Here is a 25,715-nt window from a genome sequence, read left to right on the forward strand (position 1 = left end):
TCAGCGTGAACACAAGGCTTTAGCAACAGGAACAGCTCTGCTCATCAGGACAAAGGGGCTGAGAACAGCATAACCAAGTACTAGACATGTTTTAATATTTAGTATGATGGAGTCATGAGTCACCATGGAACCTGTGTAGAAGGAGAAAATGAAGTCTGCCCAATAAAAGACAAGGAAACAGGCCATGAGAATGAGAACACTCTGTGCAGCTTTGATCTCCGGACTGAAACTATTTACAGACCTACAACTGTGGAGGTAGAGGACTTGCTTGTGATGTTTATACAGGTAAAAAGAAATGTGTCCACTGCTCCAGCCCATGAGACTCTGGAAGATGAGATCACGAACAGCCATGAGCGAGAGGAAAAGCCACTTGACTGTGTCCCTGGATGGCAGCATATAGCAATATCCAATATACCCTGCAACTCCAGATCTGTTCAAGCCACTGCCTGCTGTTACATAGTACAACAAGTTGGAACTTGTGAGGGCATTAAAAATCCAAAAGAGCAAGACATAGATAAGAACTTGCCATGAGGTCTGTGGTTTGAGCTTTGTCCAAATGTTGGTCCCGGGACCGATGGTGAGAGCCTGGACCACGCTGAGGAGACAGGTGGTGCAGATGGAGAGGCCCCGGGCCGTCCTTGCCAGATAAACCACAGCTTTACAGCCAGTATCACCGAGGAAGTTTCTGAAATAAAACACTGTGGCTATGTCTCTGATCCCCGTGGTACAAATAATAATCGTATTAGAAAATGCCAAGTGGATGAGAATGAGGTCCACAGGCTTTTTCTCAGTCCCCAAGGCAGACGTGTATACCTGTCTCACAAACATTAGGATATTTCCCACAATTCCAGGCCCAATAAGACAAAGGAAGATTATTGTCTGGCTAATGTTACTCCACTTCATCTTCTGACTTCATGCACAGCGCTAGGGAAAATCATTTGGGAAACGTGTCAGATGTTCTCTGCTTATTTCAACGGAAAGAATGGTTTCAAGTATGTAAACACAATGTTCTTTTCTTAATGATGCCTGGTCAGAGTCTTTGTTTTTTGTTTTTTTTTTTTGTTTTGTTTTTTGTTTGTTTATTTGTTTTTGGTTTGTTTTTTCCCCATTCCCGTGGAAATGATATACCTACAATAAGGGTATAAATCCTACCTTTCATGACATCCTTATTCCCTCAAGTTCATGTGACCATGCTCTTCCTGAACAAAGCTAAAAGCATGGCATCACTTTGTCAGTTTTCTAAACAACACAGTCCTGATTATTAGCCTGACAGGACTCTTTCTTTTCCCTCCTCACACCCAGGGTGACCTCAGGCTCCTGGACTGTGTTGGCTCCTCATCCTGGTCCTCCTCACTGCCCGTAAGCGAACATCACTCATATCCCTTCCCGTAAGTGGCACAGAAGGGAATGTTTTGTGGGACGTAGAGGACAGGGTCCTGTCCTCTCACATCAAGGTGGGAGTAAGTCTGAATGAATTTGTGTTCCCAGCTTTCTAGGTAGGACAAACCTTATTGAAGGTGATTTCCTTTTCCTCCCGCTACCTTGCTCTTGCTCTCTCTACCGAGACTTCTTCTAAAAGAAAACAATACGCAGACATTTCCTAGCTCAGGCTCTAACCGAAGAGGTATGTAGCTGATTATATGCTTGAAGGTGTGTTGAGACTAACAATTTCTCAGTCAGAAATGCCACAACCTATGAACTACATCTCGCTAATAGTCCATGTGAATGTGTAAACTCTTTATGAATGGTATCCTTTCTAATATTTCTCCTTATATATTCAAGTCAAAATATTCTTTTAGGAGCTGGGGATATGGCATAGTCTGTAAAAAGGCATGCTGTACAATATGAGGACCCAAGTTCTGATCCCTAGCAACCAATGAATAGCTGGCCAGAGAAGTGAAGATTTGTAGCCCCAGTGCTGGTGGGAAGGGGTTTGATATGGAGAGAGACATGTCCTTGGAGTTCCCTGGTCAGCTAGCCTAGCAGAATCAGGGAGCTCTATGTTCACAGAGACCTGACTGAAAACTGAAGGTGGAAAGCTATTGAAGCAGACAGCCAATGCTGACCTCTGGCCTCTGCTTGCACACACACACTTGTCCAAGATTAACTGCAGACACATAACACCCCCCAAAACCACCTACACATAACACACAATGCTGTTGGAACAGACAACTATGCTATCTGCTTTACCTCTTACAAAACATTCAGAAGGCAATTCAACCTTAATTGTCTTTGTCCTTCACTATTTAGCATCCTTTCCTTATCACAATTATTCCTGAATTCCTTCACCCCCTCAAATGTAGCATTGGTGCTTTCCTTGCCACAGGACTGTGCATAATATACCTTGGTTGATCTTTGTCAGGGCATCATGCTTCGTGGCTACCTACTCTCCATCTTATCCATAAAAGCTCAGAGTTTCATCTCCTGTGCTTTCCCGGAACTCTCCCGGCTGTCTTGCCTGTGTATCTGCTGCCTTCCTGCCCTGGATAGTGAGCATGCCTCAGAGACACTGCTTTGGTTTGGAGAATCTGCTAATGTATATTCAAAAATAGTTTATGAACAAGTTATTAAATGAGGCGCTTCTTTTTAAAACTGCACACTAAACACAGAGGAAAGCTGGCAGCCCACGTGGAGAAACACTCAAATCGGTCTCTTTCTTATGATATTTAAAAACTGAATGGCCTGAAGAAGTCAACTTCGTTTGGGTGACACATTTGGTACATGAATTTGAGAGCTTCTATCAATTTAGTGAAAGATATGAATTATCCTTTAAGAAAAGTACAGTGGTTTAAATTGACTTGCAATATCTCTATTAATCATTTTGTGATTTGGTGAGGTTTTCAGATACTTCTAAGTTCTTGGAGCCATTGGTAATAGAATTTGTAATAATGAAATAGCCCTTGCTTTCCTTAACAGTGCTGCATCTGGACTAAAAGAGCTCCAAGTCTAATGTCTACGAGTACCTGTCTAATCCAGGGCTGCCATGCCATATTTTAATAAGCTTTCACATGCTTCTAACCTAAAGCATGTAACCATAAATTTAGTCTGTGTGAATGAAATGAAATCAAGGTTTCTGTAGCAAAATATGTGAGAGTGGGTTACAAATATACCAAATGCTTGAGAAATACCATAAACTTTAGAAGTTTAAAGTTCATGGTGCTGAGATGATGCCTGAGTTGATAAAATATCCCAGGAGAGGCATGAGGACCTGAGTTCCATGCCCAGAAGCCCCACAAAAATGCCATGTGGCGTCCTGCTTTTAATTCCAGCACTGTGGATGCAGAGAGGAAGATCTCTGGGATCTCTAGCCAGCCAGTCTAGGAGAAGCAGTGAGCTGCAGACCTGTGAGGTTGATATCTTGTCCACACACAGTCATACACACACATGCACATACATAAATGCACACACCTCTACCTGCATATACCAATGTACCCCCACCATTTGCACATACCAACGTGTTCTCCCCACCCTGTATACACAAACACACAGACACACACACACACACAGACACACACACACACACGCACACGCACACACACACGCACACGCATTAAGTTAAGTATGCACAAGAACCTTGTTTACAATCAACCACTCCAGACTCAATCCCCGCTCTCTCATTTCTGCCTGTATCACATTGCTCATGTAATTTGGCTTCCTCACATCCAGTGTTCTCATCTGTAACCTGATGATGCTGATTGTCCCATGTAAGCATACTGTGAGGTGTCAAGTATCAGAAACAGAATTATTTTTCTAAAGAAATCATTTTTCTCTTACTTCAGAGTAATGTCCACTTTCTCCAAGTCTGTACGATTGTACACTATGTTATAGTTTGACAAGTTCAGAAAAACAAAATCAGAGTCAGAGGCAAGAGAGGCCTATCTTAAAAGACTGAAGAACATGAGAAATAAGACACTCAGCTCAAATAAAATCTTTGATTTTTTTTTTTTTAGGGTAAAATGCATACGGCTGTGGGAAGAGTGAGTCCTTCCCCACATCCAGACTGAAATGAGTCCTTCCCCACATCCAGACTGAAGTGCCCTCAGACCCCTGTGTCCTGTCTCTGCTGGGCCCATGGGATGAGCAGCTTTGCTGCCCTGCACCATGGACTGCTGCAAACTCTCCCTAACCAAGGTTCTGGATGACAGGTGGAAAGTGATAAACTGTTTGCTCCCCGGGTCCTGCTGCCTTCCTTTTGCATAGTGACAGATGAACTGAGACACTCTTTATTCACACCTAAAGTCACCCTGCCTCACAGTGTCCCTTCCAAAGTCCAAGGCAGCCTCAGTCTACAGTGACAGAGGAGCACTCACCTGGGCAGTGTGTGCAGGGCTCAGTGGGTGTCCTCACTGCACCAGCCAGGCCTAGTTTATCATCCCCACTACCTGTGTTCACAGCAGCTCTCCCTGCTGTCAGGAGTTTGGTTCACCAGGGGAAAAAGGCTCCTTCTTCACATCTCCATCCCTGAGGCCAGCCCTCTCCCTGGTTCTCCATCATTTGCTGACTCACAAATCATTAGGATTGAATTACAGAGTCTGTGGGCGATGAGGTGGGAAATGAGGGTGAGCAGTGTCCTGAGGGTGCTGCTTTCTCAGACTTGGTTCCGGTTTCCTCTCACCTCCCGTTACAATGAAGCCAGGAACTGATGGAAAGAAACATTCCTGATCCCAAGGGGTCAATTTCTGAATGTCTGCAAAGTATAGTAACACTGATAATAGAAGATGATCAAGTACTGAGTCACGGCTAATTGCTGATTCCTGGATGAGGGTCATTTTATTAATCACTTCATCTATCTCTTGTTAGGTTCTCCTTTAGTTTACAATGGCAAGGAATCCAAGGCCTGCTTCAGAGTTTTGTGAAGAAAGCAGTTTCAAGGTTTCTTAAACACTGTTCTACTGCTGTGATGTGACACCGTGACTAAGACAACTTATGATGGAAGGTATTGAATTGGGGGCTTGCTTACAGTTTCATAGGGTGAGTCCATGACCACCACGGCAGGGGATATGGTGACATGGAGGCAAGCATGGAGCTGGAGTAGTAGCTGAAATCATGACTAGCAAGCAGGGAGAGAGAGAGAGAGAGAGAGAGAGAGAGAGAGAGAGAGAGAGAGAGAGAGAGAGAGAGAATTCAGCTGATGAAATGCCAGGATGAGATCCAGTTGTAAGACATTTTCTCATTTAGTGATTAATGGGGGACGGTCCAGCCCATGGTGGATGGTGCCATCCCTGGGCTGCTGGTCCTGGGTTCTATAAGAAGGTGGGCTGAGCAAGTGATGGAAAGCCAGCCGTAAGCAGTTCCCCTCCATGGCCTCTGTAGCTCCTGCTTCCAGGGTCCAGCCCTGTTTCTGTTCCTGTCCTGACTTTCTTCAGTGAGGAACAGCAATGCCAAAGCCTAATAAACCCTTTCCTTTCAACTTGCTTGTTGGTCATGATGTTTTGTCACAGCAATAGAAACCCTAACTAAGACACATGTCACTAAAGGAACCCCAAATGTTGATTGTTTCTCAAATGCTAATGCCAGGAAAGCATCCTTAGAAAAAGAACTGTGCAATTTCCAAGGAAGCACTGCCTCTGTTTCCATTGCTTCCCAGTGTGTTGGGTGGAATGCCATCTCCGTGTGACACTATGACAGCAAAGGCTTTGCTGGTTATGACAGACAGCAGCAGTGATGGGGGAGGATGGCAGGTTAGGAACACTCAGCTCTGGCTGGAGTCTCCACAAGACTGAAATAAAACATCAGATGCTCTTACTGCAAGGAGAACTGTGCGGTAGGGAAAGGCACTGCTGTGTTATAGTAAAGAGTAGACCATGAGAGGTGGATGAATTCAGAAATACTCAGTTTTAGATCTGTAATGACATAACATGGACTCTAGCATCTGGTTCAAGGCAAAATGGTGTGTAAAGGGAGAATCCTCTCCCTTCTGTAGGACTTCTAGCAAGAGAAATGCCTCAGAGACTCCAGATGGCATATTACGGCACTGTGCAAAGTATGGTTTAATCCAGGAAATCCTGATCCTCAAGGCAGACACAGAAGAATTGGTTTGAAGCATTTCTTGGCTCTCTGGTGCCCCTTTGGGGATTCATCCTAAAAGATGCCTCACAATCACATATTTTGACAGTCAAGAGCAGAAGCACAGGCCTGCATTTTGTGTCTCCAAGTCCCAGCAAATGCCTCTCTCCACTGGTCAAAAAATAAAAAAGTAAAAAACCCTTGTCTCTCTCTGCAGTCAATCTCCCCATGACAAAATGCTTCAGAAAGTCAAGTGGAAGAGAATAAAGTCTATATTTTTCCTTGGCACCAATGACAAAAATACATGCATGCCTTACAAACACTGGGATCTTCCCTAGGATCGATTCTAGGTTCATCAAGAGAATGAAGGGTTATTGTCTTGATGAAATCAGAACTTTGCAAACATATCAAATGGGTAAGAGAAAAAAATATGCACAATGTATGATGAAAATGTTTTAAAAGAAGAAGTTGAAATTAATCATGACCTTTTGCTTCAGGGAGAATTAGGATTTTCATTTTTATATTTGTATTCACCCTTGAAAATGTGATGGGACCTTTGATCCATCCAGGATTCAATTTCCTGTTCAAAAGTAAGGATGAAGATGATAAAGGACTTTCCTTCAATTACAGCCAAGTGTGTTTATCCTGCATTGGGTATCAGGAGTGCCTTTGTTTACGAGGATACAGTGATGTTAGGACAGAATTTGAGTTGGAAAAGGGAGGTCCATCTATTTGGGATACCATTTATTTAAGGAAGAAGGAGTAAAACCATTGCTTATGGCAGACTATGGTGACCTAGTACATGTGCAGATGAAGCAAAGACACCTTGTTCTGCTCAGGTGTGTGGTTGGGATGTGCTCAGAAAATAGAGTGTAAAGTGATGGATGTCATTTATTATGTCCTCCACACAACAAAGGGCTTGAGAAAGAGAACTGACTTCTCTCTGTACCAGAGGCAGGTCTCTATTCTGATTTGTAGACTTAGTTTAGAAAGGTAAAGAAGGGATCAGGAACATGGGGGAACTCTAGACATGGAAACCTTGCTGTTGTTCACTTTCTCACTTCACATGTTTGTATGATGTAATGAAAACCTAATTAATCCAGGGGTAACTTTTGAGGCAAACAAATGTCGTAATTGAGGAGGGAGAGGGAAAGCCATACTTTAGGGACCAGATTCTGCAAAGGGCTCCTTTTTCTCTACAGCACGATGTGTTAGTATCTTGAGGATACTTCATGGTGACAAGTGCTGTACACACACTGAAGGTACAAATATGACCCGGGAAAGCTCATTTGCCAGAAGGACCTGGAGCCTGTCTACACCCATCCCCGTGGTGAGTAGACATCATAGTTTCTTTTAATCTCATGTGCTATGCAGCATTTTGTTTAAAGACATGCATGTGACTCTCTGACTGAGCTGAGGAGTCGAGGAGAGAGGCTGAGCCTGAGAGAGGCTGAGAGAGGACACCTTTAGTCTTCTGCTGACACTTGAAATAACTGGGGCCATTTCCAGGACACGTGACACCAGATTGCAGGGGTGCTTCCTACCCTGTGCTCAGGGTCTGCCACCCTGAGAGTGTTTGGGGTGAATCTTTGTCTAATGTTTCCTCCTTTCTTCCAATAACTAAAAATAAATAGAAACTTTTCAAATTTCTATGGAAAATAACCATTTTTCTCTTAGCTCCAAGTTCACTTGCCTTATAAGGATGTCAGTGATGTAAATTTAGTCCATCCATTTCATTTTTGGTGAATTTCTACAGTTCCTGTCTCAGCACCTTTGTCTGTTCTAGTCTGCCGGCTAACTCTCCAGGCTGCTGCTGTTCACCGTGAAGGTTTCTTCTGTGAATCCGTCCTGAAAGTCTCCATCCTGACACGTGATGTTGTACTGAAGTAGTAAGTCAGTATCTTCACTGTGTTCCTAGACCGTGGTGAGGACTGTTAAGAACTACAAAGATGGAAAAGTAAGCCTGGCATGGTAGCACAGGCCTTTAATCAAAGCACCAGACAGGCAGAGGCAGGTGGATCAAGGCCAGTCTAGGAGAGACCCAGGCATCTCATAACAACAGCAACAACAACAAAAGATTTTTAAAAAAAGTCACAAACTTGCCAGACTTGAGTTGCTATAACTCAAGATGATCTCACCCCAGTACAGACAATCAAGGAGCAATAACCTTGTATTTTAACTTGAGAAAACTGGGCCTGATAGATTCACTTCCCTGCCCAGCTGATTTGGAAGTCAATCCAGATGGGACATTATCCCCTATCAGAATGCAAATCCACCCTGTTTTTTGTTTTTGTTTTTGTTTTTTTTTGTTTTTTTTGTGTGTGTGTGTGTGTTTTTTTTTTTTTTTTTCTGTTGCTGCTGTTTTTCTTCTGTTACTGTGTGAAACAACGGGAACCATTGTGACATTTGCATGCACATGTCATTGTGTTTTCCTGTGTTCCTCCTTACTGCCTTTCCTTCTCCTTCTTTCCCCTCCCACTGGTCCTCCCTGTGAAGTCCAGTTTTGAAACTACTTTCCTGGAGTCAGAGGCACTACCGTTGTGCCCCGAGGTCAATGCAGAGACCATAACCAAATGTCAGGCAGAGCTCAGGGAACCCCGCAGAAGAGGAGGAGTGCTGGGGTCCAGCTTTGGCTCAGGTTCAGGTCCTGAGAAGGGGGAGGGGCCTTAGAGCACGGAAAAACATCTGACCACCAGGTGGATTGCACTCAAGTGGCCTGGAATAGCTCGAGCTGTCTTTATTTATACTTCAACAGAGTTTTTTTTTTTTTTTTCCTACCAGGCTTGCATGAATATTGTCCCTTATTTTTGACTTTTAAGAAATATTTTATATTTTAAGAAATACGTTGTAATCATTATAAAAGACCCCGTTGTTCCCCTTTATGCTTCCCCAAATACACTTTCCCACCCCCAACATAACCGTCTTGTAGACACAGAGTTCAGCATTTTTCAGGCTTAACTAAGTACGGAGCCAGACACATCCTGCTCTAACAGCGCTTACATCATCTGGCAGCTACTTGCGGTTACAAATGTTAGAAAGTAATGAACATGGATACAACGCTTTAAGGACACCATATTAAAACCCACGCAGTTCTTTCCTGTCTGCAAGATATGTTTTTATACAGTTCCCGTTTCCACAAGAAGGTCCCAGCTCTATCCCTATATAAAAGCAGACTTTGATAAGGCACTCTTTTCCCATCTCACTATACCATACTTCTTCCACCATATAAGCCCCTAAGTATGGTAAAGCTGGCTCTATCCATCCCATATTTTACACTGCACATTTTCCTCTTGGAGCCTACCAGAGCCTACCATTGATTCTATATGCTTGGTGTCCAGGGAACTTACTCTCAATGGTAGGCACCATGTGCGTTCCTGAGGCTTCTCCCCTATTCTGTGTTCGCATGCCTTACTCTCCTTTCCAGAACTGTGAGACATGGTTAAAGTTCTAAGTGCTGTTTTCTCATATGTATCTAACAGTCTCTACTGAGTCAGAAAAGCTACCAGGATTAGGAGGTGTAGTTAGCAATTCCAGATAAGAGATTTGAGAAGCATTAGTCCCCTGATGAATCTTATTGGAAAATATTCTGGAAAAAATAGAATTTCAAAAATTACAGCTGTTGCATGTGTGACTGACAGAGTAAAATTGAAAAACTGTCCAAAGAATATATAAGGAGAGAGAAAAGAACTTGCAAAATGCAGGAATTTTGTAAGTTCCCATTCTGTCCTGGGTCTACTGATCCTGGGTCACTCCTTGCCAAGTGAGACTCCATGGGTGCCAGGGCCCTAGGATACCTATTGGATAAGTAGTCCTGTGCTGATCCAAGACTAGGATGCACAGTTCTCTATGGGGAGGAACAATTCTGGAAGCCAGAGGCGTCAAGGACACTAGGAGAACACAGCCCAAAGAATCAACTACCCTGGCCTCACAGGGGTTTCTAGAGACTGAAGCAACCATCACGGAGATTGTGATGGGTCTGTGCCAGGTCCTCTGTATCTATGCTATGGTTGTTTAGTTTGGGGGTTTTGTTGGACTCCTAACAGTGAGAAGAGTGGGTGTCTCTGACTCGTTTGTCTGCTTTTGGGACTCTTTTCCTCCTACTGGGCTGCCTCATCAAGCCTTAATATAAGGGTTTGTGCCTAGTCTTATTGCATCTTGTTTGGTTGGTATTCCTGGAAGGCCAGCTCTTTTCTGAAGGGAAATGGAGGTGCAGTGGATATGGGGGAGAGGAGAGGTGGAGGATGGGAAGAGTGGAGGAAGGGGAGGTTGTGGTCAGGATGTATTTTATGAGAGAAGAATAAAGAAAAAAAAAGGAGGAAAAAAACCCCCTACTTTTCTAAAGGACTTTCTAAGAGTCTGTAATATTATGGTGCCTTCTTCCTCTGACAGTGTTCATTTCATTCAGCAAAAGAGACATCACTTATTAAATATGATCATTGAAGTTTGTGGAAAGGTACAGAGTGCTGGAAAGAAGCATACAGTCCCAGACAGATGGACAGACAGAAAAGCTTTGAAGAGAATTGAAAAATCCATCAAGACTCTGAGATGCACTGAGTGTCGACACATTTAGTACATTCTGATCTCCGACTAAATCCTTGGTTTTTATTTCAAGCTTGGTCATTTACACTACTGCAATTGCTATAAACGCTGCAGCGTGTTTCATTATGTGTTAAGAATTTGCAGCAGTGTCTGCTCTCTATAATGCAATGGCTCAGGTACTAATGACTCCATTTGTCAGGGGAGATGAAAGGCAATAACTGATATTCCTAGAAGAGTGAGGCTGCCTGTATCTACCTGGTACAAGCCTAGTCTACATAGTTCATGTTGTCAGAGACCCTCAGGACAGAGATCTACAACAATATTTAATACTTTACACAAAGGAAAGGCAGGAGGCTTGCAGAATTGCATTTCAAGAATATAAAACATGCACAAATCCCAAAGTTTGAATCGAGCATCCTGATCTCTTTCACTCTGTAGAAAGTTCCCATCATTTGACATGAATTCCTAGTTAGGGAGACGGAAGCTCTTAGAGTTAGAAGAGCAAGATCCTCTCCCAGACTTCAGTGAGAACAGCCTGCAACACTCACAGTCTCCTGTGGTGTCACCTGTGTTGGGAAAGGCAGGGATAAAACAGCTACACAGCCACCTGGAATCACTGTTGCTCCTGATGTCACAGGGCAGCTGCAAAGTGCCACCCTGACCGTTCCTGTGAATGATCAATTCAGACCAGGGATGTGCCAACCAGTTATTTTTGTAAGATATTTTATTTTTAAATATCTCTGCGTGCTTTGCCTGCTATTAAGTGCCCTGTTTTCAGGACTTTTCCTGGCAGAGACCAAAAGAGGGTGCCAGGTCCTTTATTTGTTTTTTAATAGAATTTTATGGAATCCCTTACTTGAACATGTCTTTGTTTTATAACACCATGCCTAATTAATCTTTTAATCCACATGATAAACTTCTAAACATCTAGAACTGCTCCAGGCTCCCTTAAAGGTCCCAAAGCCACTCACTGGGAGGCCAGTCTTCCTCTGAACACCCTCCATAACAGAATCCCATGGTTCCTACATGGCGTCCTCCCTGGGGGCAGCCTGCTGATAATGTGATTTTTTTTCAAAGGCCTTGTTCCCAGTGGCTAAAACTAGAGAACATTGTTCCTGTGTTCTTTGGCCATTTCTGCTGCTTCTTACAGAAGTGTTCAGTTGGTTTGCCTGTGTGTTGATTCGATTGTATACTCAGGGTGGCTCTTTGTAACTGCTAGGTGACAACATGACATCAGGAGCAGCAGTGTTTCCAGGTGGCTCTGTGGCTGTTTTATTCTGCCTTTCCAACACAGGAGATATGAGAGTCGGGAGTCTGTGATTAGTGCAGGCTGTCTTCAGAGCAGGCTGGGAGAGGATCTTACTCTTAGGATCCTGCTGTGCCCTGAGATGTTTTCCCTGAGCTTTTTTTGTACATTCCCAGTGCTTCAGTTCCTACATCATGGCTTTGAACACGTTTTCACTTTTTTTTGGTGAAGTATAAGGAATATGGATCTAGCCTCTGCCTTCTGTCTGAGGCTACATTTTCCTCAGTGTGTTTTGGGTGAAGCTGCATTGGTTTATATTTAGACTCTCTGCTTTATCCTCTTGATCTACAACTGGTTTTTGTGTCAACATCTTGATTTTGTTGTTACTAGTATATTTTGAGATTAGGTAATTAAGTTAAACACATAGCTTAAAAATTTAGATTTCTGTAAACAAGTCTTCAAGGAAATCCTGGGTCAATAAGTCTGAACAATAATATATATCATTACCTTATTTCCAGAAAACTGAGTGGCTTTAAAAGATTTTTTTCTGATACTTATCATAATTTACTGATTTCTTCAAAAAGGTGTTTGCTGGATCAAGTATTTCTGCCTCAGATATAAGTATGATTTTGGACCCTGTGAAGGGCACAGTCTTCCTCTGTCTCACTGGGCTTGGCACCATGGGGAACATCTCAGTTTTTGTGAGTTACATGCACATGTTCCAAAACACTGAGAAGAAACCTATATACCTCATTCTTGCTCACTTAGCACTCACAAACATCATAATGCTTCTTTCAAAAGGTATGCCAAAGACTATAGAAGCCTTTAATTTTGGAAACTTCTTAGATGACACCAGTTGTAAAGTTGTTGTTTACCTGGCAAGAGCATCCCGGGGCCTCTCCATCTGCACCAGCAGTCTCCTCACTGTGGTCCAGGCCATCACCATCAGCCCCAGACACTCCAGGTGGCAGAGGTTCACACTGAAGACTCCACAGCACATTCTTTCCTCGCTGCTCTTCTTTTGGATACTCAATTTCTTGATCAGCATGAATTTACCATATTACATTAAAAGTATCAACAGTGTGAACATAACACAGGTTAAAAAAGGCAGCAATTATTGCTATTTTCTGCCAGAAAGCTGGATAATAAGATGTTTTTTTCTTACCCTCATGGTCCTGAGAGATGCAGTGTTTCAGGGTGCCATGGGAGGAGCCAGTGGCTACATGGTATCTCTTCTCCACAAGCATCACCAGCATGTCCTCTACCTTCAGAAGGCCAAGCTTCTCTACAGAACTCCCCCTGAGCTGAGAGCTGCTCAGAGTGTCCTCCTTCTGATGCTCTGTTTTCTTTTCTTCTACTGGGCAGATTGTTTTATTTCTTTATATTTTACTTTCTTCATAGAGAATTATTCCAAATTACTGTATGTTCCAGAGTTTCTAACACTTGGTTATGCAGTTATCAGCCCCTTCATACTTATTCAGAGAGATGGACATCTGACTAAATGTTGTCACACTCAGTAAGGAGATCGGGCATTGATAAATGTCCATTTATCCTTTCAGCATACAAAACATAAAACTTGATAGTTTTGTTTAGGTGCACATAATACTGTATCTACTAAGAGTATCTCAACACATAGTGGTGGATAAACACTCAACAAATGGTGACTGTGCTTAGCTAATAATGAGGCTGAAGAAAGTTCAGAGCCACAGCTGTCCCTTCCTCCATCTCACCTTCCTCCATGAAATAGCTGATATTCTCTTGTGTGTATAAAGGATCAGTCATGATCACCACTTCTGGTAGTAGAAAGAGTCTTGGAAGCACACCGTCAATACATGATAGAGGCAATTCCGTAAATATCCCAGTGACTCCCATTGAATGATACAATTTATGTGTTATTTTTCAGAATGAATACAAATGTGTTACACAGGTCAGTCTGGGTCCTCACAATCCTGGCTAGCTGAAGATATCCACAGGCCTGCCTTGTGCTACTCAGCCCCAGGTGGGTGAAAGACACCCACAGGCCAGCCTGTGTAGGTGGAGTTTTCTATCTAGACTGCCAATTAGCTTTGTCCTACCAGCCAATCCCCAAATAACTACACAGATTTAATAGTAATTATAAATGCTTGGCCAATAGCTCAGGCTTGTTTTTTAGCTAGCTCTTATAACTTAAATTAACCCATTTCTAATAACCTATGTGCTTCTCTGAGGCTCATTTACCTCATCTATATATTTCACATTCTGCTTTTTCTAAGTCTCATGGCATCTCTTCTGACTCCACTTTTCTCCCCAGCATTCGCTCTGCCACTCTGCCCCATAAATCCTGCCTAGTCATTGGCCAATCAGCTTTTTGGTAACAATGAGAGCAATATATCTTCATGGTATACAAAAGGATTATTCCACAGCATTTCCTTCCTTTTGTCTAATTAACAATGAAGGATTTTAACTTTAACGTAATAAAATTATATACACTAAAAATAAATATCAGGTAAGAATTACATTCACAAATTCTAGTCCATTTGCATTTGGCAAATTCAGAGAAAATATTCTATTTTCTGTTCTATAGTGGTGAATCCAAAGTGTTGTACCTAATTCACTTTCTATCCTAACTTATATTACCAACCCCAAACTATACTTTTATGTCTCTCATAGTTATACACTTTACACCTCTTTTGTGAGTTCTTTTCTGAATCTGGTAATAAGAAAGAATATAATGATAACTATCCAGTCTTCAACTCCATCAGAGACCTGAGAAGGATATGTTATTACCAGAGTAAATAGGAAGTGCAGAGCAACAACTTCCAAAACTAAGAAATGACAGAAACAGCTGGCCTCCTGGACAAACACCCAAGGTTCCTCTGTAACACTGGGGCATTCATCTTTGGCCTACAGACCTAGAATATCTGACAAACGTTTTTGTAAAGCAGGAATTTTGAAGGACTGTCCCGTCTTGTCTTGGTAAAGTTTGGCATTCACTTTCTTTTGGGTCCCACTTCATACATTTGGACAGCATACTTTCAGGAGTTGAGGCAAGATCAATTTCTTGTCCAGTGGCTAACTTTTGCCACAAAGAAGAGTCTCTTCAATGCCCATCATCTTCTCTGATGTAGATTGGTACTGCCAAGAGCAGACATTTCTCATTGTCATAAAAAGCCTTGTATTATTAAAACATCTTGAATGCCATATTCTGTTGAAGTGTTTAAAGACTACCTATCTATCTAAAATATATTTCTGTTTGACCTTGATAACATATGTAACTTGACTATAAGCTTGGTTGTAATAGGTGACTAACTACGAATCTGCATTTCTTTCTTTCTTTCTTTCTTTCTTTCTTTCTTTCTTTCTTCCTTCCTTCCTTCCTTCCTTCCTTCTTTCCTCTGTCTCTGTCTCTGTCTCTGTCTCTCTCTTTCTTTTGACAGTGTTTCTCTGTGTAGCTTTGCGCTTTTTTTGGAACTTACTCTGTAACCCAGGCTGGCCTTGAACTCACAGAGATCTGCCTGACTCTGCCTCTCGAGTGCTGGGATTAAAGGTATGTGCCACGACCGTCCAGCTCTGTATTTCTTTCTTATCCTAAATAGTTTATAATAATAATTTTCAAGGAGTGAAAATCTGTATTATATTGTTAAATGAGTTGTATAGGTACAATATATTAAACAAGAGTAGAAATGTATATATAACATATCCTAACAAAAATAACCTTTAATTTGAATCACTATACAAAAATCCAAACCAATGTAAAATATTTAAGACTAGTAGTTGCTTTCTGGATTAAAGTAGATTTAATTATCTATCTTTTTAATCTCATCATTTCTATATTCCCTTTTTTTCCTTCAGAAAGAGATCCTTGAATCTAACTCTTTTACTTAATTTTTGACCATGGCCAATTACAATTTGTAAACCCCCACCCTCACCCCAGTTGATAACAAATATCCATCACTCCTCCTTTGGGTATGAATGTAGGCATTATTTTCTCTAGACTGCTTCCTGTTGTCTGGAGGCACTGAAATCTTTGGGGGAACTTCAGAAAATCAGGATAATAGTTAAATCTTGGTTGGAGTAGTTTGTGAGGCTGGACCATCTCAGTCAGCAGCCTTGAAGTTGTTCTGGAAGCAGAACTTTGAGAAAACTGCAGCAGAGGCATTCTGAGATGCTAGACCACCTAGGTCATTTGTTTTCAATGATGTCTTGTTCCCTTGTTCTGAAAATACATAAACTATTAAAGGTAATGTACATATCTGTTTTCATTCAAATATACTATGTGTTGTACAAAAGACAGCCAAAGATGATTTTTTGTTTTATGTTTGAGCAGGTAAAATATATATCACATGTCTTATAGATTTTCTAGGTTTATTTCTTTATGTCTGTAGCCAGGATTTTCAGGGTGTCTTCCTCAATCAAACTTGAACTTCTTCAACCCAAAACAAAACCACTGACTTTTGTGTTCTGGGGGGAACAAACGTATAACCTCTTACCCAAAGCAACACACCTTTGACTTTAAAAAAGTCATGACATTTTAAAAATATATAGATTGGTTTAATCTAGAAGCTTCCACAAACCAATATCTCTTAGCAGCTATGGCTCATTCATCAGCAATCAGAAAATTTAAAGACAACACAATAACACACAGGATCCAGACTCCCTGTGTACTTTCAATCTCCAAGCAGTTTATTTTTTATATTACTTTACTCCTTCAGTAAGGACTTTATTATTTTTAAACTATTCTTTTTCTATGACTGTCAACATCTTTTCTCTTTTCTCTCCCAAGCCTTTGTACATTTTTAAACACACTGTAACCCATTTAAAGCTTTCTATGGTCTGCATCTCTCTTCAATGTATATCTATAATCTTTTCTGTCTGCATGAGCAAAACCTTAAACTTGCCATGTGGCTTAGCTCATGTTCTGTTGGCAGGGCTCATGCTGGTGGCTCAATCATGCAGCCAGGGGTTGGGAGATGCCTCCCTGTACCATGGGCTGCTTGAGAGACTGTAGGACTAGGAAACTGTGTTTGGCTCCATTTTTGTGTGTTGGGAACCTTTTTAAAGAAGGGTTTTTTTTTGGTTCTATATGAACATATGTGGCCCTGAACATTGTGCACCTTTTGTAGGTGTGGTTTTCTGTCTAGACTGCCAATTGTCTCTGTCTCTTCAGCCAATCCCCAAATAACCACACAGAGACTTAATACTAATTATAAATTCTTGGCCAATAGCTCAGGCTTGTTTTTACCTAGCTCTTATAACTTAAATCAAGCCATTTCTATTATTCTATGTGCTGCCCCAAGGTTCGTTTACCTCATCTATATATTTTTTATACTGCTTGCTCTGGGTCTCATGGCACCTTCTCCTACTCTGCCCTTCTCCCCAGTGTTCTTTCTGCCCCTGAAATTCTGCCTAGCCATCGGCCAATCAGCTTTTTATTAACAATGAGAGCAACACATGTTCATAGTGTACAGAGGGATTATTCCACAGCAACCCTGGGTCCTACAGTCCTGGCTGGCTGAAGACATCCAAAGGCCCACATGGTGCTGTGCAGATAGATGCCATTATGATGAGTAAATATATGTATGGTGAAGAAATGGGAGAGAAAGAGAAGCAGAACTGTCCATGTGCTGTGGAAAGAAGCAGAACTAGAGAAGCAAATGTATTTAGGAAGTGGATGATGTGGATGGCCTGCTTGCCACCCAAGGCCAGGGTGAAGTCCAGCCCTAGGCTGCTGCTAAGGACCATGTCTAGGTCCATGGTCCTAAAGGTGCTGGGGTCTGTGTTGACATCAATGACCCCTGTTGCCATCTTTTGCCATAAGGTTGCCTGGAGTCTGAGCCACCAGTTAAGGCCATGTTTGTGTCTAAGGGTCATGTTGCAATTGGTGCCATACAGATCTACGTGGCCTGTGTTGCCACAAGATGCCATGGTGACATTTGGGCCCTTGTTGCAGCTGAGGGCCATGTAGGGTCTGTGGCCCTACAGCAGCCAGGGTCTATGGTGATGTCCAGGGCTCCTGTTATCATTGAAGGACATGCTGATGCCAGAGTTCTGGGGCCTATGGTGTCTGAAGGCCACGTTGATGTAGGGACCATGGTGACAACCGGGCCTAGTCTTCTGCTAAGGCCATGTCTGGGTCTGTGGTCCTACCACAGCTGGGGTCTCTGTGGATGTTTATGCCCCATGTTGCCACAAAGGCCACATAGATCCCTGGGGTTTAGGTGGCAACCTGTGGCCATATTGATGTCTGCCACTGGAGCGATGCCTATCTGAGTGGCCTGCTCTGCCACCTGGGGTCATGGTATCTTATGGGCCCGAGATGCTACCTGTGGCCCAGCAGTGGCCAGGGTCTGAGTTTATGTCCATAGCTCCTGTTGCCACTGAGTGCCAAGGGGAAGCTGGGGTCTGGTCAGCCATCTGAGACCACGTAGTTTTCTGAGGGCTTTGCTGCCTCCAGGGCTATGGTGATCTGAGTGGCCTACCTTGCCACTGGGGCCACAGTGACCTCTGGGCCTGAGCTGCTACTGAGGGCAATGTCTGTGTCCACGGTCCTGCTGCAGCTGGGGTCTGTGGTGAGGTCAATGACCCCCACAGGTGGCCATCGGAACAATGTGGTGTTGAAATCCAAGGGCTGGGCTGAGCTGGCCCTGTCTTTTGCTGTTTTGGGATAGTTGACCCTGCCCTTTGCTGAACACAGCAGCAGGAGAGCTGGTCCCACCTTTTCTCAGAGAGCTGCCCCCCACCACTGCACTAGGGAGAGCTGGCACCGATGGCACGGGCTGAGGAGAGCTGGCTCTGCCCCTCGCCTGAGGGACCAGTCCCAGTGGCCCAGACTGACTGCTCAGCTACCACCCAGGACCCACAACCTGGGCCTTGGGTTGGCCCACCCTAACATCTACCCCATCTATGATCAGCTGGAGAACCTGAAGGGACCGGTACTGTAGAACAATAGTCACAGAATCTCCTGGAGATGGGGCAACAGCAGGATATCGGAGAGGAGTTTCAGTGAGGGTCCAGTGATGATGGTGTGCCAGAGGCCAGAGGTCCTGCCCAGACCGATGGCTCCCTGGAATGAACATTTTTGTGTGGGGCTGATTGGACAAAAGGGTACACTGCATGACACACTGAAGCTCCCAGTGTCCCTATGGCGAGTGAAGAGGTGTTGGAGAGGTGGGAAGGATGGAAGAGTGAGTTTTTGTTTGTTTTTGTTTTTAATTTTGGGGGAATTTCTTCGAGGGGGGATGCTGTGGTGGAGAAGGGAAGATATGTAAGGACTGGGAGGTGAGCAGGATGGGGTACACGATGTGAAATTCCCAAGGAATCAATAAAAATTATGTGTTTAATTTTTTTCAAAAGATATTTTATGTTATTTGAGGCTATTTTGAAAGGTGTTTTTTCTCTGATTTATTTCTCAGTCTGTTAGTCATTTGTATTTAGAGGGATTACTGAGTTTTCTGATTTAAGTTTACATCCAGCTACTTTGCTGAAAGAGTTTACCAGCTGTAGGAGTTTTGCAGGTCACTTATGTTTTCTGGCAGGATATTTTGGGCCATTTATGTATAACTATCATTGTCTGCTAATAAAGACATTTTGATCTCCACTAAATAAATTAATATAAAACAAAACATACTTTGGGAAGAAAAACAAACAACTTAGAAATTGTGCCATGATTACTATCACAGTCACACTTCGACTTAGGGATTTCAGGTCTAGAATCCATCTTGCAGATATAATTTATTTGTGTCAGTACTAGTTTGAGTGAGACAGAGTCATTTCCTGTAGCTCTAGCTGACTTGGGGTTTATTGTCTGAACAGGTTGATGGTTGATTCTTGCTGTAGGGTTCCTCCTGCCTTTACTTTCAATCTGTTCCTGTCAGACAAACAGCAAAAACCTTCAACATTGCAATCTTATTATTAATTAATATAATATATTAATATTATTTTGAAAATAATTAAAAACCAAATATCTAGTAACCAATCCTTTTGATTGTTATTTATAGGCAGCTATACAGGTCCATCTCAGATTTTCACATTGAAGATACAAATAAATGGGCAACATTTGTCTGCTACATTGTTGATACCTAAGGTGTGCTCATAATTCATTTAAAAGTTATGCTGACTAATTTGGTTCAAAATATGATAGAGCAATATTTAATTATACATCACCCATAATACTATTTGCAATTAATACCTGCTGGAAAAGGGGACAATCAGTTTTCTCCAATAAAGTGTCACAGAGTGACACTCAGCCACACTCCAGAGCAGATCCCATGCCTCGGAATCATTATCTAAATGAACAAAATGAACTCCACAGTTTTGTTTTGTACACTTTTGTTTCATTTTGTCTGGGCTTTTTATTTTATTTTGACTCCTTTCATTTTCTTTTATTTGAGGATTTCTTTTCTTTTGTTTTGTTACTTTTGTGGGAGAGAGCACAAAAGAGCAAACATAGAGTTAGTTGCATAGGGAGATATGGAGGATGCAGGAGGTGTTGGGGGAACAGAATGACATGATCAAAATATTTTGTATAAAACTTTAATAACAAAAAAATAGTACAGAAAAAAACCCAAATACTCAGGACTGCCTGTAAAGCATGCAGCAGACACAGTACTAAGAGTGCAGAGGCTCCCACAGTCCCTGGTGATTGTCCTAAACATGACACTGACCATAGCCCCTGCCTGTAGCACTAATTGATCTTTTGTTATTAATAAAGAATATGCTTGAAAATTATTCAGAAAGTGATCATCTTCGAGTATCAGATATTTCTTCCAAAGCAGTTCTTGGTTAAGGAGGTAAACTGAGGCATGTAGACAGACTGGAGTTAAGTTCAAAAGCCCAACCCCTACTTCTCTCCTTACTCACAGAGACCATAACTATAATCAGAAAGTTTCTGGGTTCAGGAAATGACAGGGCACCAGGGAGAAGGCAGAGCGGCCTCAGGGATGGAGATGTGCAGGAGGAGCCTTTTCCCCTGATGGAGCCAAACTCCTGATGGTGACATCTTGACACCTCTCTTGAGTTCAGGTCTCAGGTTGATAAACAGGGCCTGGCTGGTGCCCTGAGGACACCCACCCCGAGCTGCTGCACAGACTGCATGGTGAGTGCCGCCACATCACGGTGGGGTGGAGCTGCCTTTGGTGTGGAAAGAAATCTGTGGAGGGCAGAGATGCAGGAGACAGGGATGTGGGCTCCCTGTCACTCTGAGAGAGGGAAGCGGCAGGATTCAGGTAGAAGATGGTCTATCATTTCCTACCTGCAATCCAGGATGGCTTCATCAGCCATGTGGACAGTGTGTGCTGCCCCTGGGCCAGAGCTGCTCATTACACAGGACAGGCAGAGCAGGAGAAGGGGGCGCCTGCACTGCAGCCTGGAGGAGGAAGCTCTGGTTCCCACAGCTTCTGCACAATCTGTGTGTGCTTTTCCTCCAAGCACTGGGAACTTCGATCTGAGCTGTGTGACCTCTAGTGACTACAGTGCTTGTGGATGGAGCTCTCTTTCCTTCTTTACCATGATCTCATTTCTTGTGAATTTCCCCTTCCCTAGATCCAGTGTAAACCATGGAATATGAGAATTGTGGATAAAGCAGACACGAGGCTAAACACTAACACCAATAACTGATTTTAGAAAATGGGTCTTTAAAGCATGCTGGGCACTTCCCTAGGCGCTACACATGTTAGTTCATTGACTCCCTAAAATACACCTATATTGCATAAAACATAATTTACATATGAAAAATACTTTTTAAAGAAACCAAAAAATATTCTTAACACGATAAACATACGAATTGTATGAATTTTAATCCACAGTAGGTGGTCACAAAGGAGGTTCTTGTGAATCCTGAACTTTCTATTTCTAAAGTTTCGGAATTCTTCAGCTTGTAGAATATGTGTAAGCCTCCACCACATCATTGCAGGAAAATCCCTCATTTAGCTGGATGCACACAGACTGGATTGATCAGTTCCAGCATGGCGGAGGTCAGGAGCTTGAGAAAGCGTGTTAAATTGTACATGCATGTTTGAAGAATAGGCTCATTGGTTGAGAGCATCTGATACTCTTGCAATTCTCAGCACCTGTATCAAAGCTAGCAACTATATGCAACTCCAGTTTCAGTGGACCTGATGCCAATTTTGACCTTTGCAGGTCCAGGGACACAAGGGCTGCCCGGGCATATATTTATACTCATAAAATAACTAAACTCAAAAAGAAATAAATAGAAATCTATACATAAGTGTTTCTACAGCAGTTCCTTGAATAGATTTAAACAGATAAATTTATTTAGTGCAGGAGTGACGCTGTTCAGGAAACAGTGACAGATTCCTCATTTCAAAATACATTATTGGTATCTCAAAGAAATAAGAGGTATACTTTTAAAACACACAGTCATAAAAAGATCATTACAGAGATAATGCAACTAAAAATTAGCCACATTGATGACGCCTTTAAAGGTAGTCCATGATAGCCACTGGACCTATGGGAACTTGGAAATTTACCACCCCCCTGCATGCAAGGAAATACAGTAAACATTCCTGAATGTGTATTCCAAAGTGGACTGACCTCCCAAGCACTCTAGGGAAAGACACCAGCCAGAATATTTTTGCTTTTAGTTCACTTCTGTGGTTTATATAGAACATTGCAACCATAACACTCCGTTAATAATTTACTCAGCAGTCATTTTCTGAGCATTCCATGACAGGTTTATGGAAGGTAGCTGATGCACTAAAGCATCTCTCAGGTGTTCTCAGCACAGAGCGATGATATAAGCAGGCTAACAGACAGCACAGTCGGAGGGTTCAGGGAAACGGTACGAGACACATTTGTGACCTGTGGGCAGCACTTAGCTATGAAGGATCGTGGCTGGAGTCAGGTCACAAAGAGGACATCACATGTGCCCTTGTCACAGAGTCAGTGCCCCTGTTACATGTGCTTGAAACAATCTGAAAGCAATCTGGAGATAAACTTTGTGAACAGCAGAGAATCCTAAAGAGTGGAAGAAAATATATTTAGGTTTCCCACATAAAACTATCTATGATTTCTAAAAGTGGAAGCAACATGAATTCATTTGTGTTTTAATCCTTACTTCAATTTAAACAGAATGAGAAAACAGAAGAATGGATGTTACATGTAAAACTTCACAATAGTATGGGGTAGTAGGCTGCTTGTCATTTATAGTGTACAGCATTACTGACTGATAAAATCACTGATTTGATGAGCCCTGAAAATCAAAATGTTAGACTATGCCTTTGTTGGGAGTCCAAAGGAAAATGCCTAAGCTGAGAGCTGATATATAATACTTTCTTGGAGAACATTCTTAGGGCATGGTCAGTAAAGGCACATAAGTAGGGGTGTGGTTTACTTTAGTACATCCCACGCATAACATGATAAGGAACAACAATTAATCACCCTATCCCACTGAAGTGAAGGAAATGGGCTAGCTACTGCTTACCCAATTAACCTATGTGTCATTTGTTGCCAAGGTCAGTTCAGAGATGGAGACAGAGAAAAGCCACCTGAATTTCCCTGGAAAGCAATCCCATTTGGACAAGTGTTACAGTTCTTTGGAGTATCTCCAATTTTCTATTAATTCAACACTTAAGGGATGAGTGGGTACAGGATGGCAAAGAGGATCTGGGAAGAGAGGCATCTAAGTTGATGCTCCATATCATGTCTCAGAAATGAGTGATGCTGCCCTTTGTTTGGATGTCCTCATGGAAAAAAGTATAAAGATGGAGGGTATAAAGAACTGTCTTCTGTAAAGCAGTAAGTGCATCAGCATGGTGTTTATGTCCAATCACCATCAGCATCATTGCTGTATCCATGGAAACAAGACCAGGAGGGGCAAGAACAAACTCAGGCATCTGTAACAAAGGACTCTGCATTTACATAATACACTGTTCTCTTCACTAAAGAAAACAGAACACCCACAGGCCTGAACCATTTCATGTTTACTTCCTTGTGCTTCTCAAAAGGGTTTTCCTAGTGCTGGAAATATCGTGAAGATGATCTGGAGAGACCTCATCCAGAGATTAATTTTCATTTCACTTACTGGACTTGGAGTTTTAGGGAACATCATCTTATTTGTGGGACACATATATACTTTCATGGGTCCTGAGAGAAAAAATGTAGATGTTATGCTCATCCACTTGGCTTTTGTAAACACAATCATTATTCATTGCATAGGGGTCAGATACATATCGACAATTTTTTATTTCAGAAACTTCCTAGGTGACATTGGTTGTAAAACTATAATTTACCTAGAAAGGGTGGCCCGGGGCCTCTCCATCTGCACCACCTGTCTCCTCAGCATGGTCCAGGCTGTCACCATCAGTCCCAGGACAATCCTTTGTAGAAAGCTCAAACCACAGACTGCATGGAAAGTTCTTCCCTTTCTCCTCCTCTTTTGGATCTTTAACTCCCTGATAAGCTCCAACTTGCTTCACTATATCACAGCAGCCAGGAGCACAAACAAGTCTGAAGTCGGGATGTACACTGGGTATTGCTGCATGCTGCCATCCATACACACAGTTAAGTGGCTTTTCCTCTCCCTCATGGCTCTTCGTGATGTCGTTTTCCAGAGTCTCATGGGCTGGAGCAGTGGGTCTATGGCTCTCCATCTGTACAAACATCACGTACGTGTCTTGTACCTTCACAGTTCCAGGTTTGCAAATGATTCCAGGCCAGAAATCAGAGCTACCCATAGTGTTCTCACTCTCATGGCCTGCTTCCTTTTCTTTTATTGGGCAGATTTCATTTTCTCCTTCTACACAGGCTCCACAGTGACACATGATTCCACAATACACAATATTAAAGCATTTTTAGTATTTAGTTATGCTGTTCTCAGCCCCTTTGTCCTGATAATCAGGGATGTCCGTGTTGTTAAGCACTGCCGTGCCCCCTGAGAAATAAGAAATTACTTTTCACACCTAACTCTTTACCAACTAAAGCTACGTACACTGGGATGGTTTTGTTCTTCCTTTCTCATGTATCACAACAATAAATTGTTGAGACAATAGATTATATTTTGCTTTGTTTTGTTTTACAATCAACTTGTCCTAGAAAGTTGAAGACTGGTTCAGGCTTTAGAGATTTGGCAGGGATCCTCACTATCCCACCATCCCACCATGTCTATCATGTAGTTTTTTAGTGTGGTGATACTTTATTTGTGCAACCCAATAAAGTTTATCTGAGGATCGGAGGAAAAACACAGCCACTATATTAAACATGGTAGTCAGGCAATGATAGCATATGCCTTTAATCCTATTTAATCCTATCATTTGGTTGGCAGCGATCTGTCTGGATCTCTGTGAGTTCAAGTCTACACTGGGAACAGAGCTAGGTGTGGTGGCACATGCCTTAAGTTCCAACACTAGTTAACCATAAAGGTCTGGAGGTCTGTACAGACAGACAGGAAGTGACAGGGCAGGAAGAGGATGTGATGTAACTGTACAGAGAGAGCAAATGAGATAGCAGAACAGAAAGGCATATAGGTGTGGGTAGAGAGGAAGCAGGTCTCTTTGGAAGCTGAGGTGTTGGTGAGGTAAGATTGATTTGTGGCTTTTCCTATTCCTCTGATCTCTCAGGTTTTAACCTCTATATCTGGCTCTGGGTTTTTATTTAATAAGACTGTTTATCAATTCCACTACAATTTAGCCTGTTGCAATCTTCATCAGGAAATGCAGGAAAGCATGCAATCCCGGAAAGTAGACTTTTATTTTTTTTTTGCATTCTATAGATTTTACTCTTTTTTGAGGGGTGGGTACAGTGAACTTTATTAATGGTATTCAAGAGAGTAGGGGTCCCCAAACCCCTCCAGCTATTCTGGGGGTCTGGGATGGAAACTGTGAGGGAGATGCTCAGTGTTGGGGGCTGAGATGGAACAGGGATTGCTTAGCAGCCGAGTGTCTCTCTCTTGCTCTGTCCTTGCTAGGGTGGGTGATCCAGGGCAAACTTC

At 42.4% G+C, this 25,715-nt stretch overlaps 3 protein-coding genes across 3 annotated transcripts; 2 read left to right on the plus strand and 1 right to left on the minus strand.

Moving 5' to 3' along the window:
* LOC131911014 (putative vomeronasal receptor-like protein 4) lies at window positions 1-903 on the minus strand. Its single transcript, XM_059263000.1, has one exon. The coding sequence runs from the start codon at window positions 901-903 to the stop codon at window positions 1-3; it is 903 nt and encodes a 300-aa protein (XP_059118983.1).
* An 11,511-nt stretch (window positions 904-12,414) lies between these two features.
* Window positions 12,415-13,311, plus strand: LOC131911292 (putative vomeronasal receptor-like protein 4). The gene has a single exon (XM_059263278.1). The coding sequence runs from the start codon at window positions 12,415-12,417 to the stop codon at window positions 13,309-13,311; it is 897 nt and encodes a 298-aa protein (XP_059119261.1).
* Window positions 13,312-23,620: 10,309 nt separating this feature from the next.
* On the plus strand, window positions 23,621-24,663 carry LOC131911015 (putative vomeronasal receptor-like protein 4). The gene has a single exon (XM_059263001.1). The coding sequence runs from the start codon at window positions 23,764-23,766 to the stop codon at window positions 24,661-24,663; it is 900 nt and encodes a 299-aa protein (XP_059118984.1). The 5' UTR covers window positions 23,621-23,763.
* Window positions 24,664-25,715: the final 1,052 nt, after the last annotated feature.

Source organism: Peromyscus eremicus, chromosome 5, assembly GCF_949786415.1.
Source record: "Peromyscus eremicus chromosome 5, PerEre_H2_v1, whole genome shotgun sequence".
In the NCBI taxonomy this organism is placed as follows: domain Eukaryota; kingdom Metazoa; phylum Chordata; class Mammalia; order Rodentia; family Cricetidae; genus Peromyscus; species Peromyscus eremicus.

Bases quoted from the DNA above. Each gene is read 5' to 3' on its own strand.
- LOC131911014 (XM_059263000.1), bottom strand. From the start codon at position 903: ATGAAGTGGAGTAACATTAGCCAGACAATAATCTTCCTTTGTCTTATT.
- LOC131911292 (XM_059263278.1), top strand. From the start codon at position 12,415: ATGATTTTGGACCCTGTGAAGGGCACAGTCTTCCTCTGTCTCACTGGG.
- LOC131911015 (XM_059263001.1), top strand. From the start codon at position 23,764: ATGATCTGGAGAGACCTCATCCAGAGATTAATTTTCATTTCACTTACT.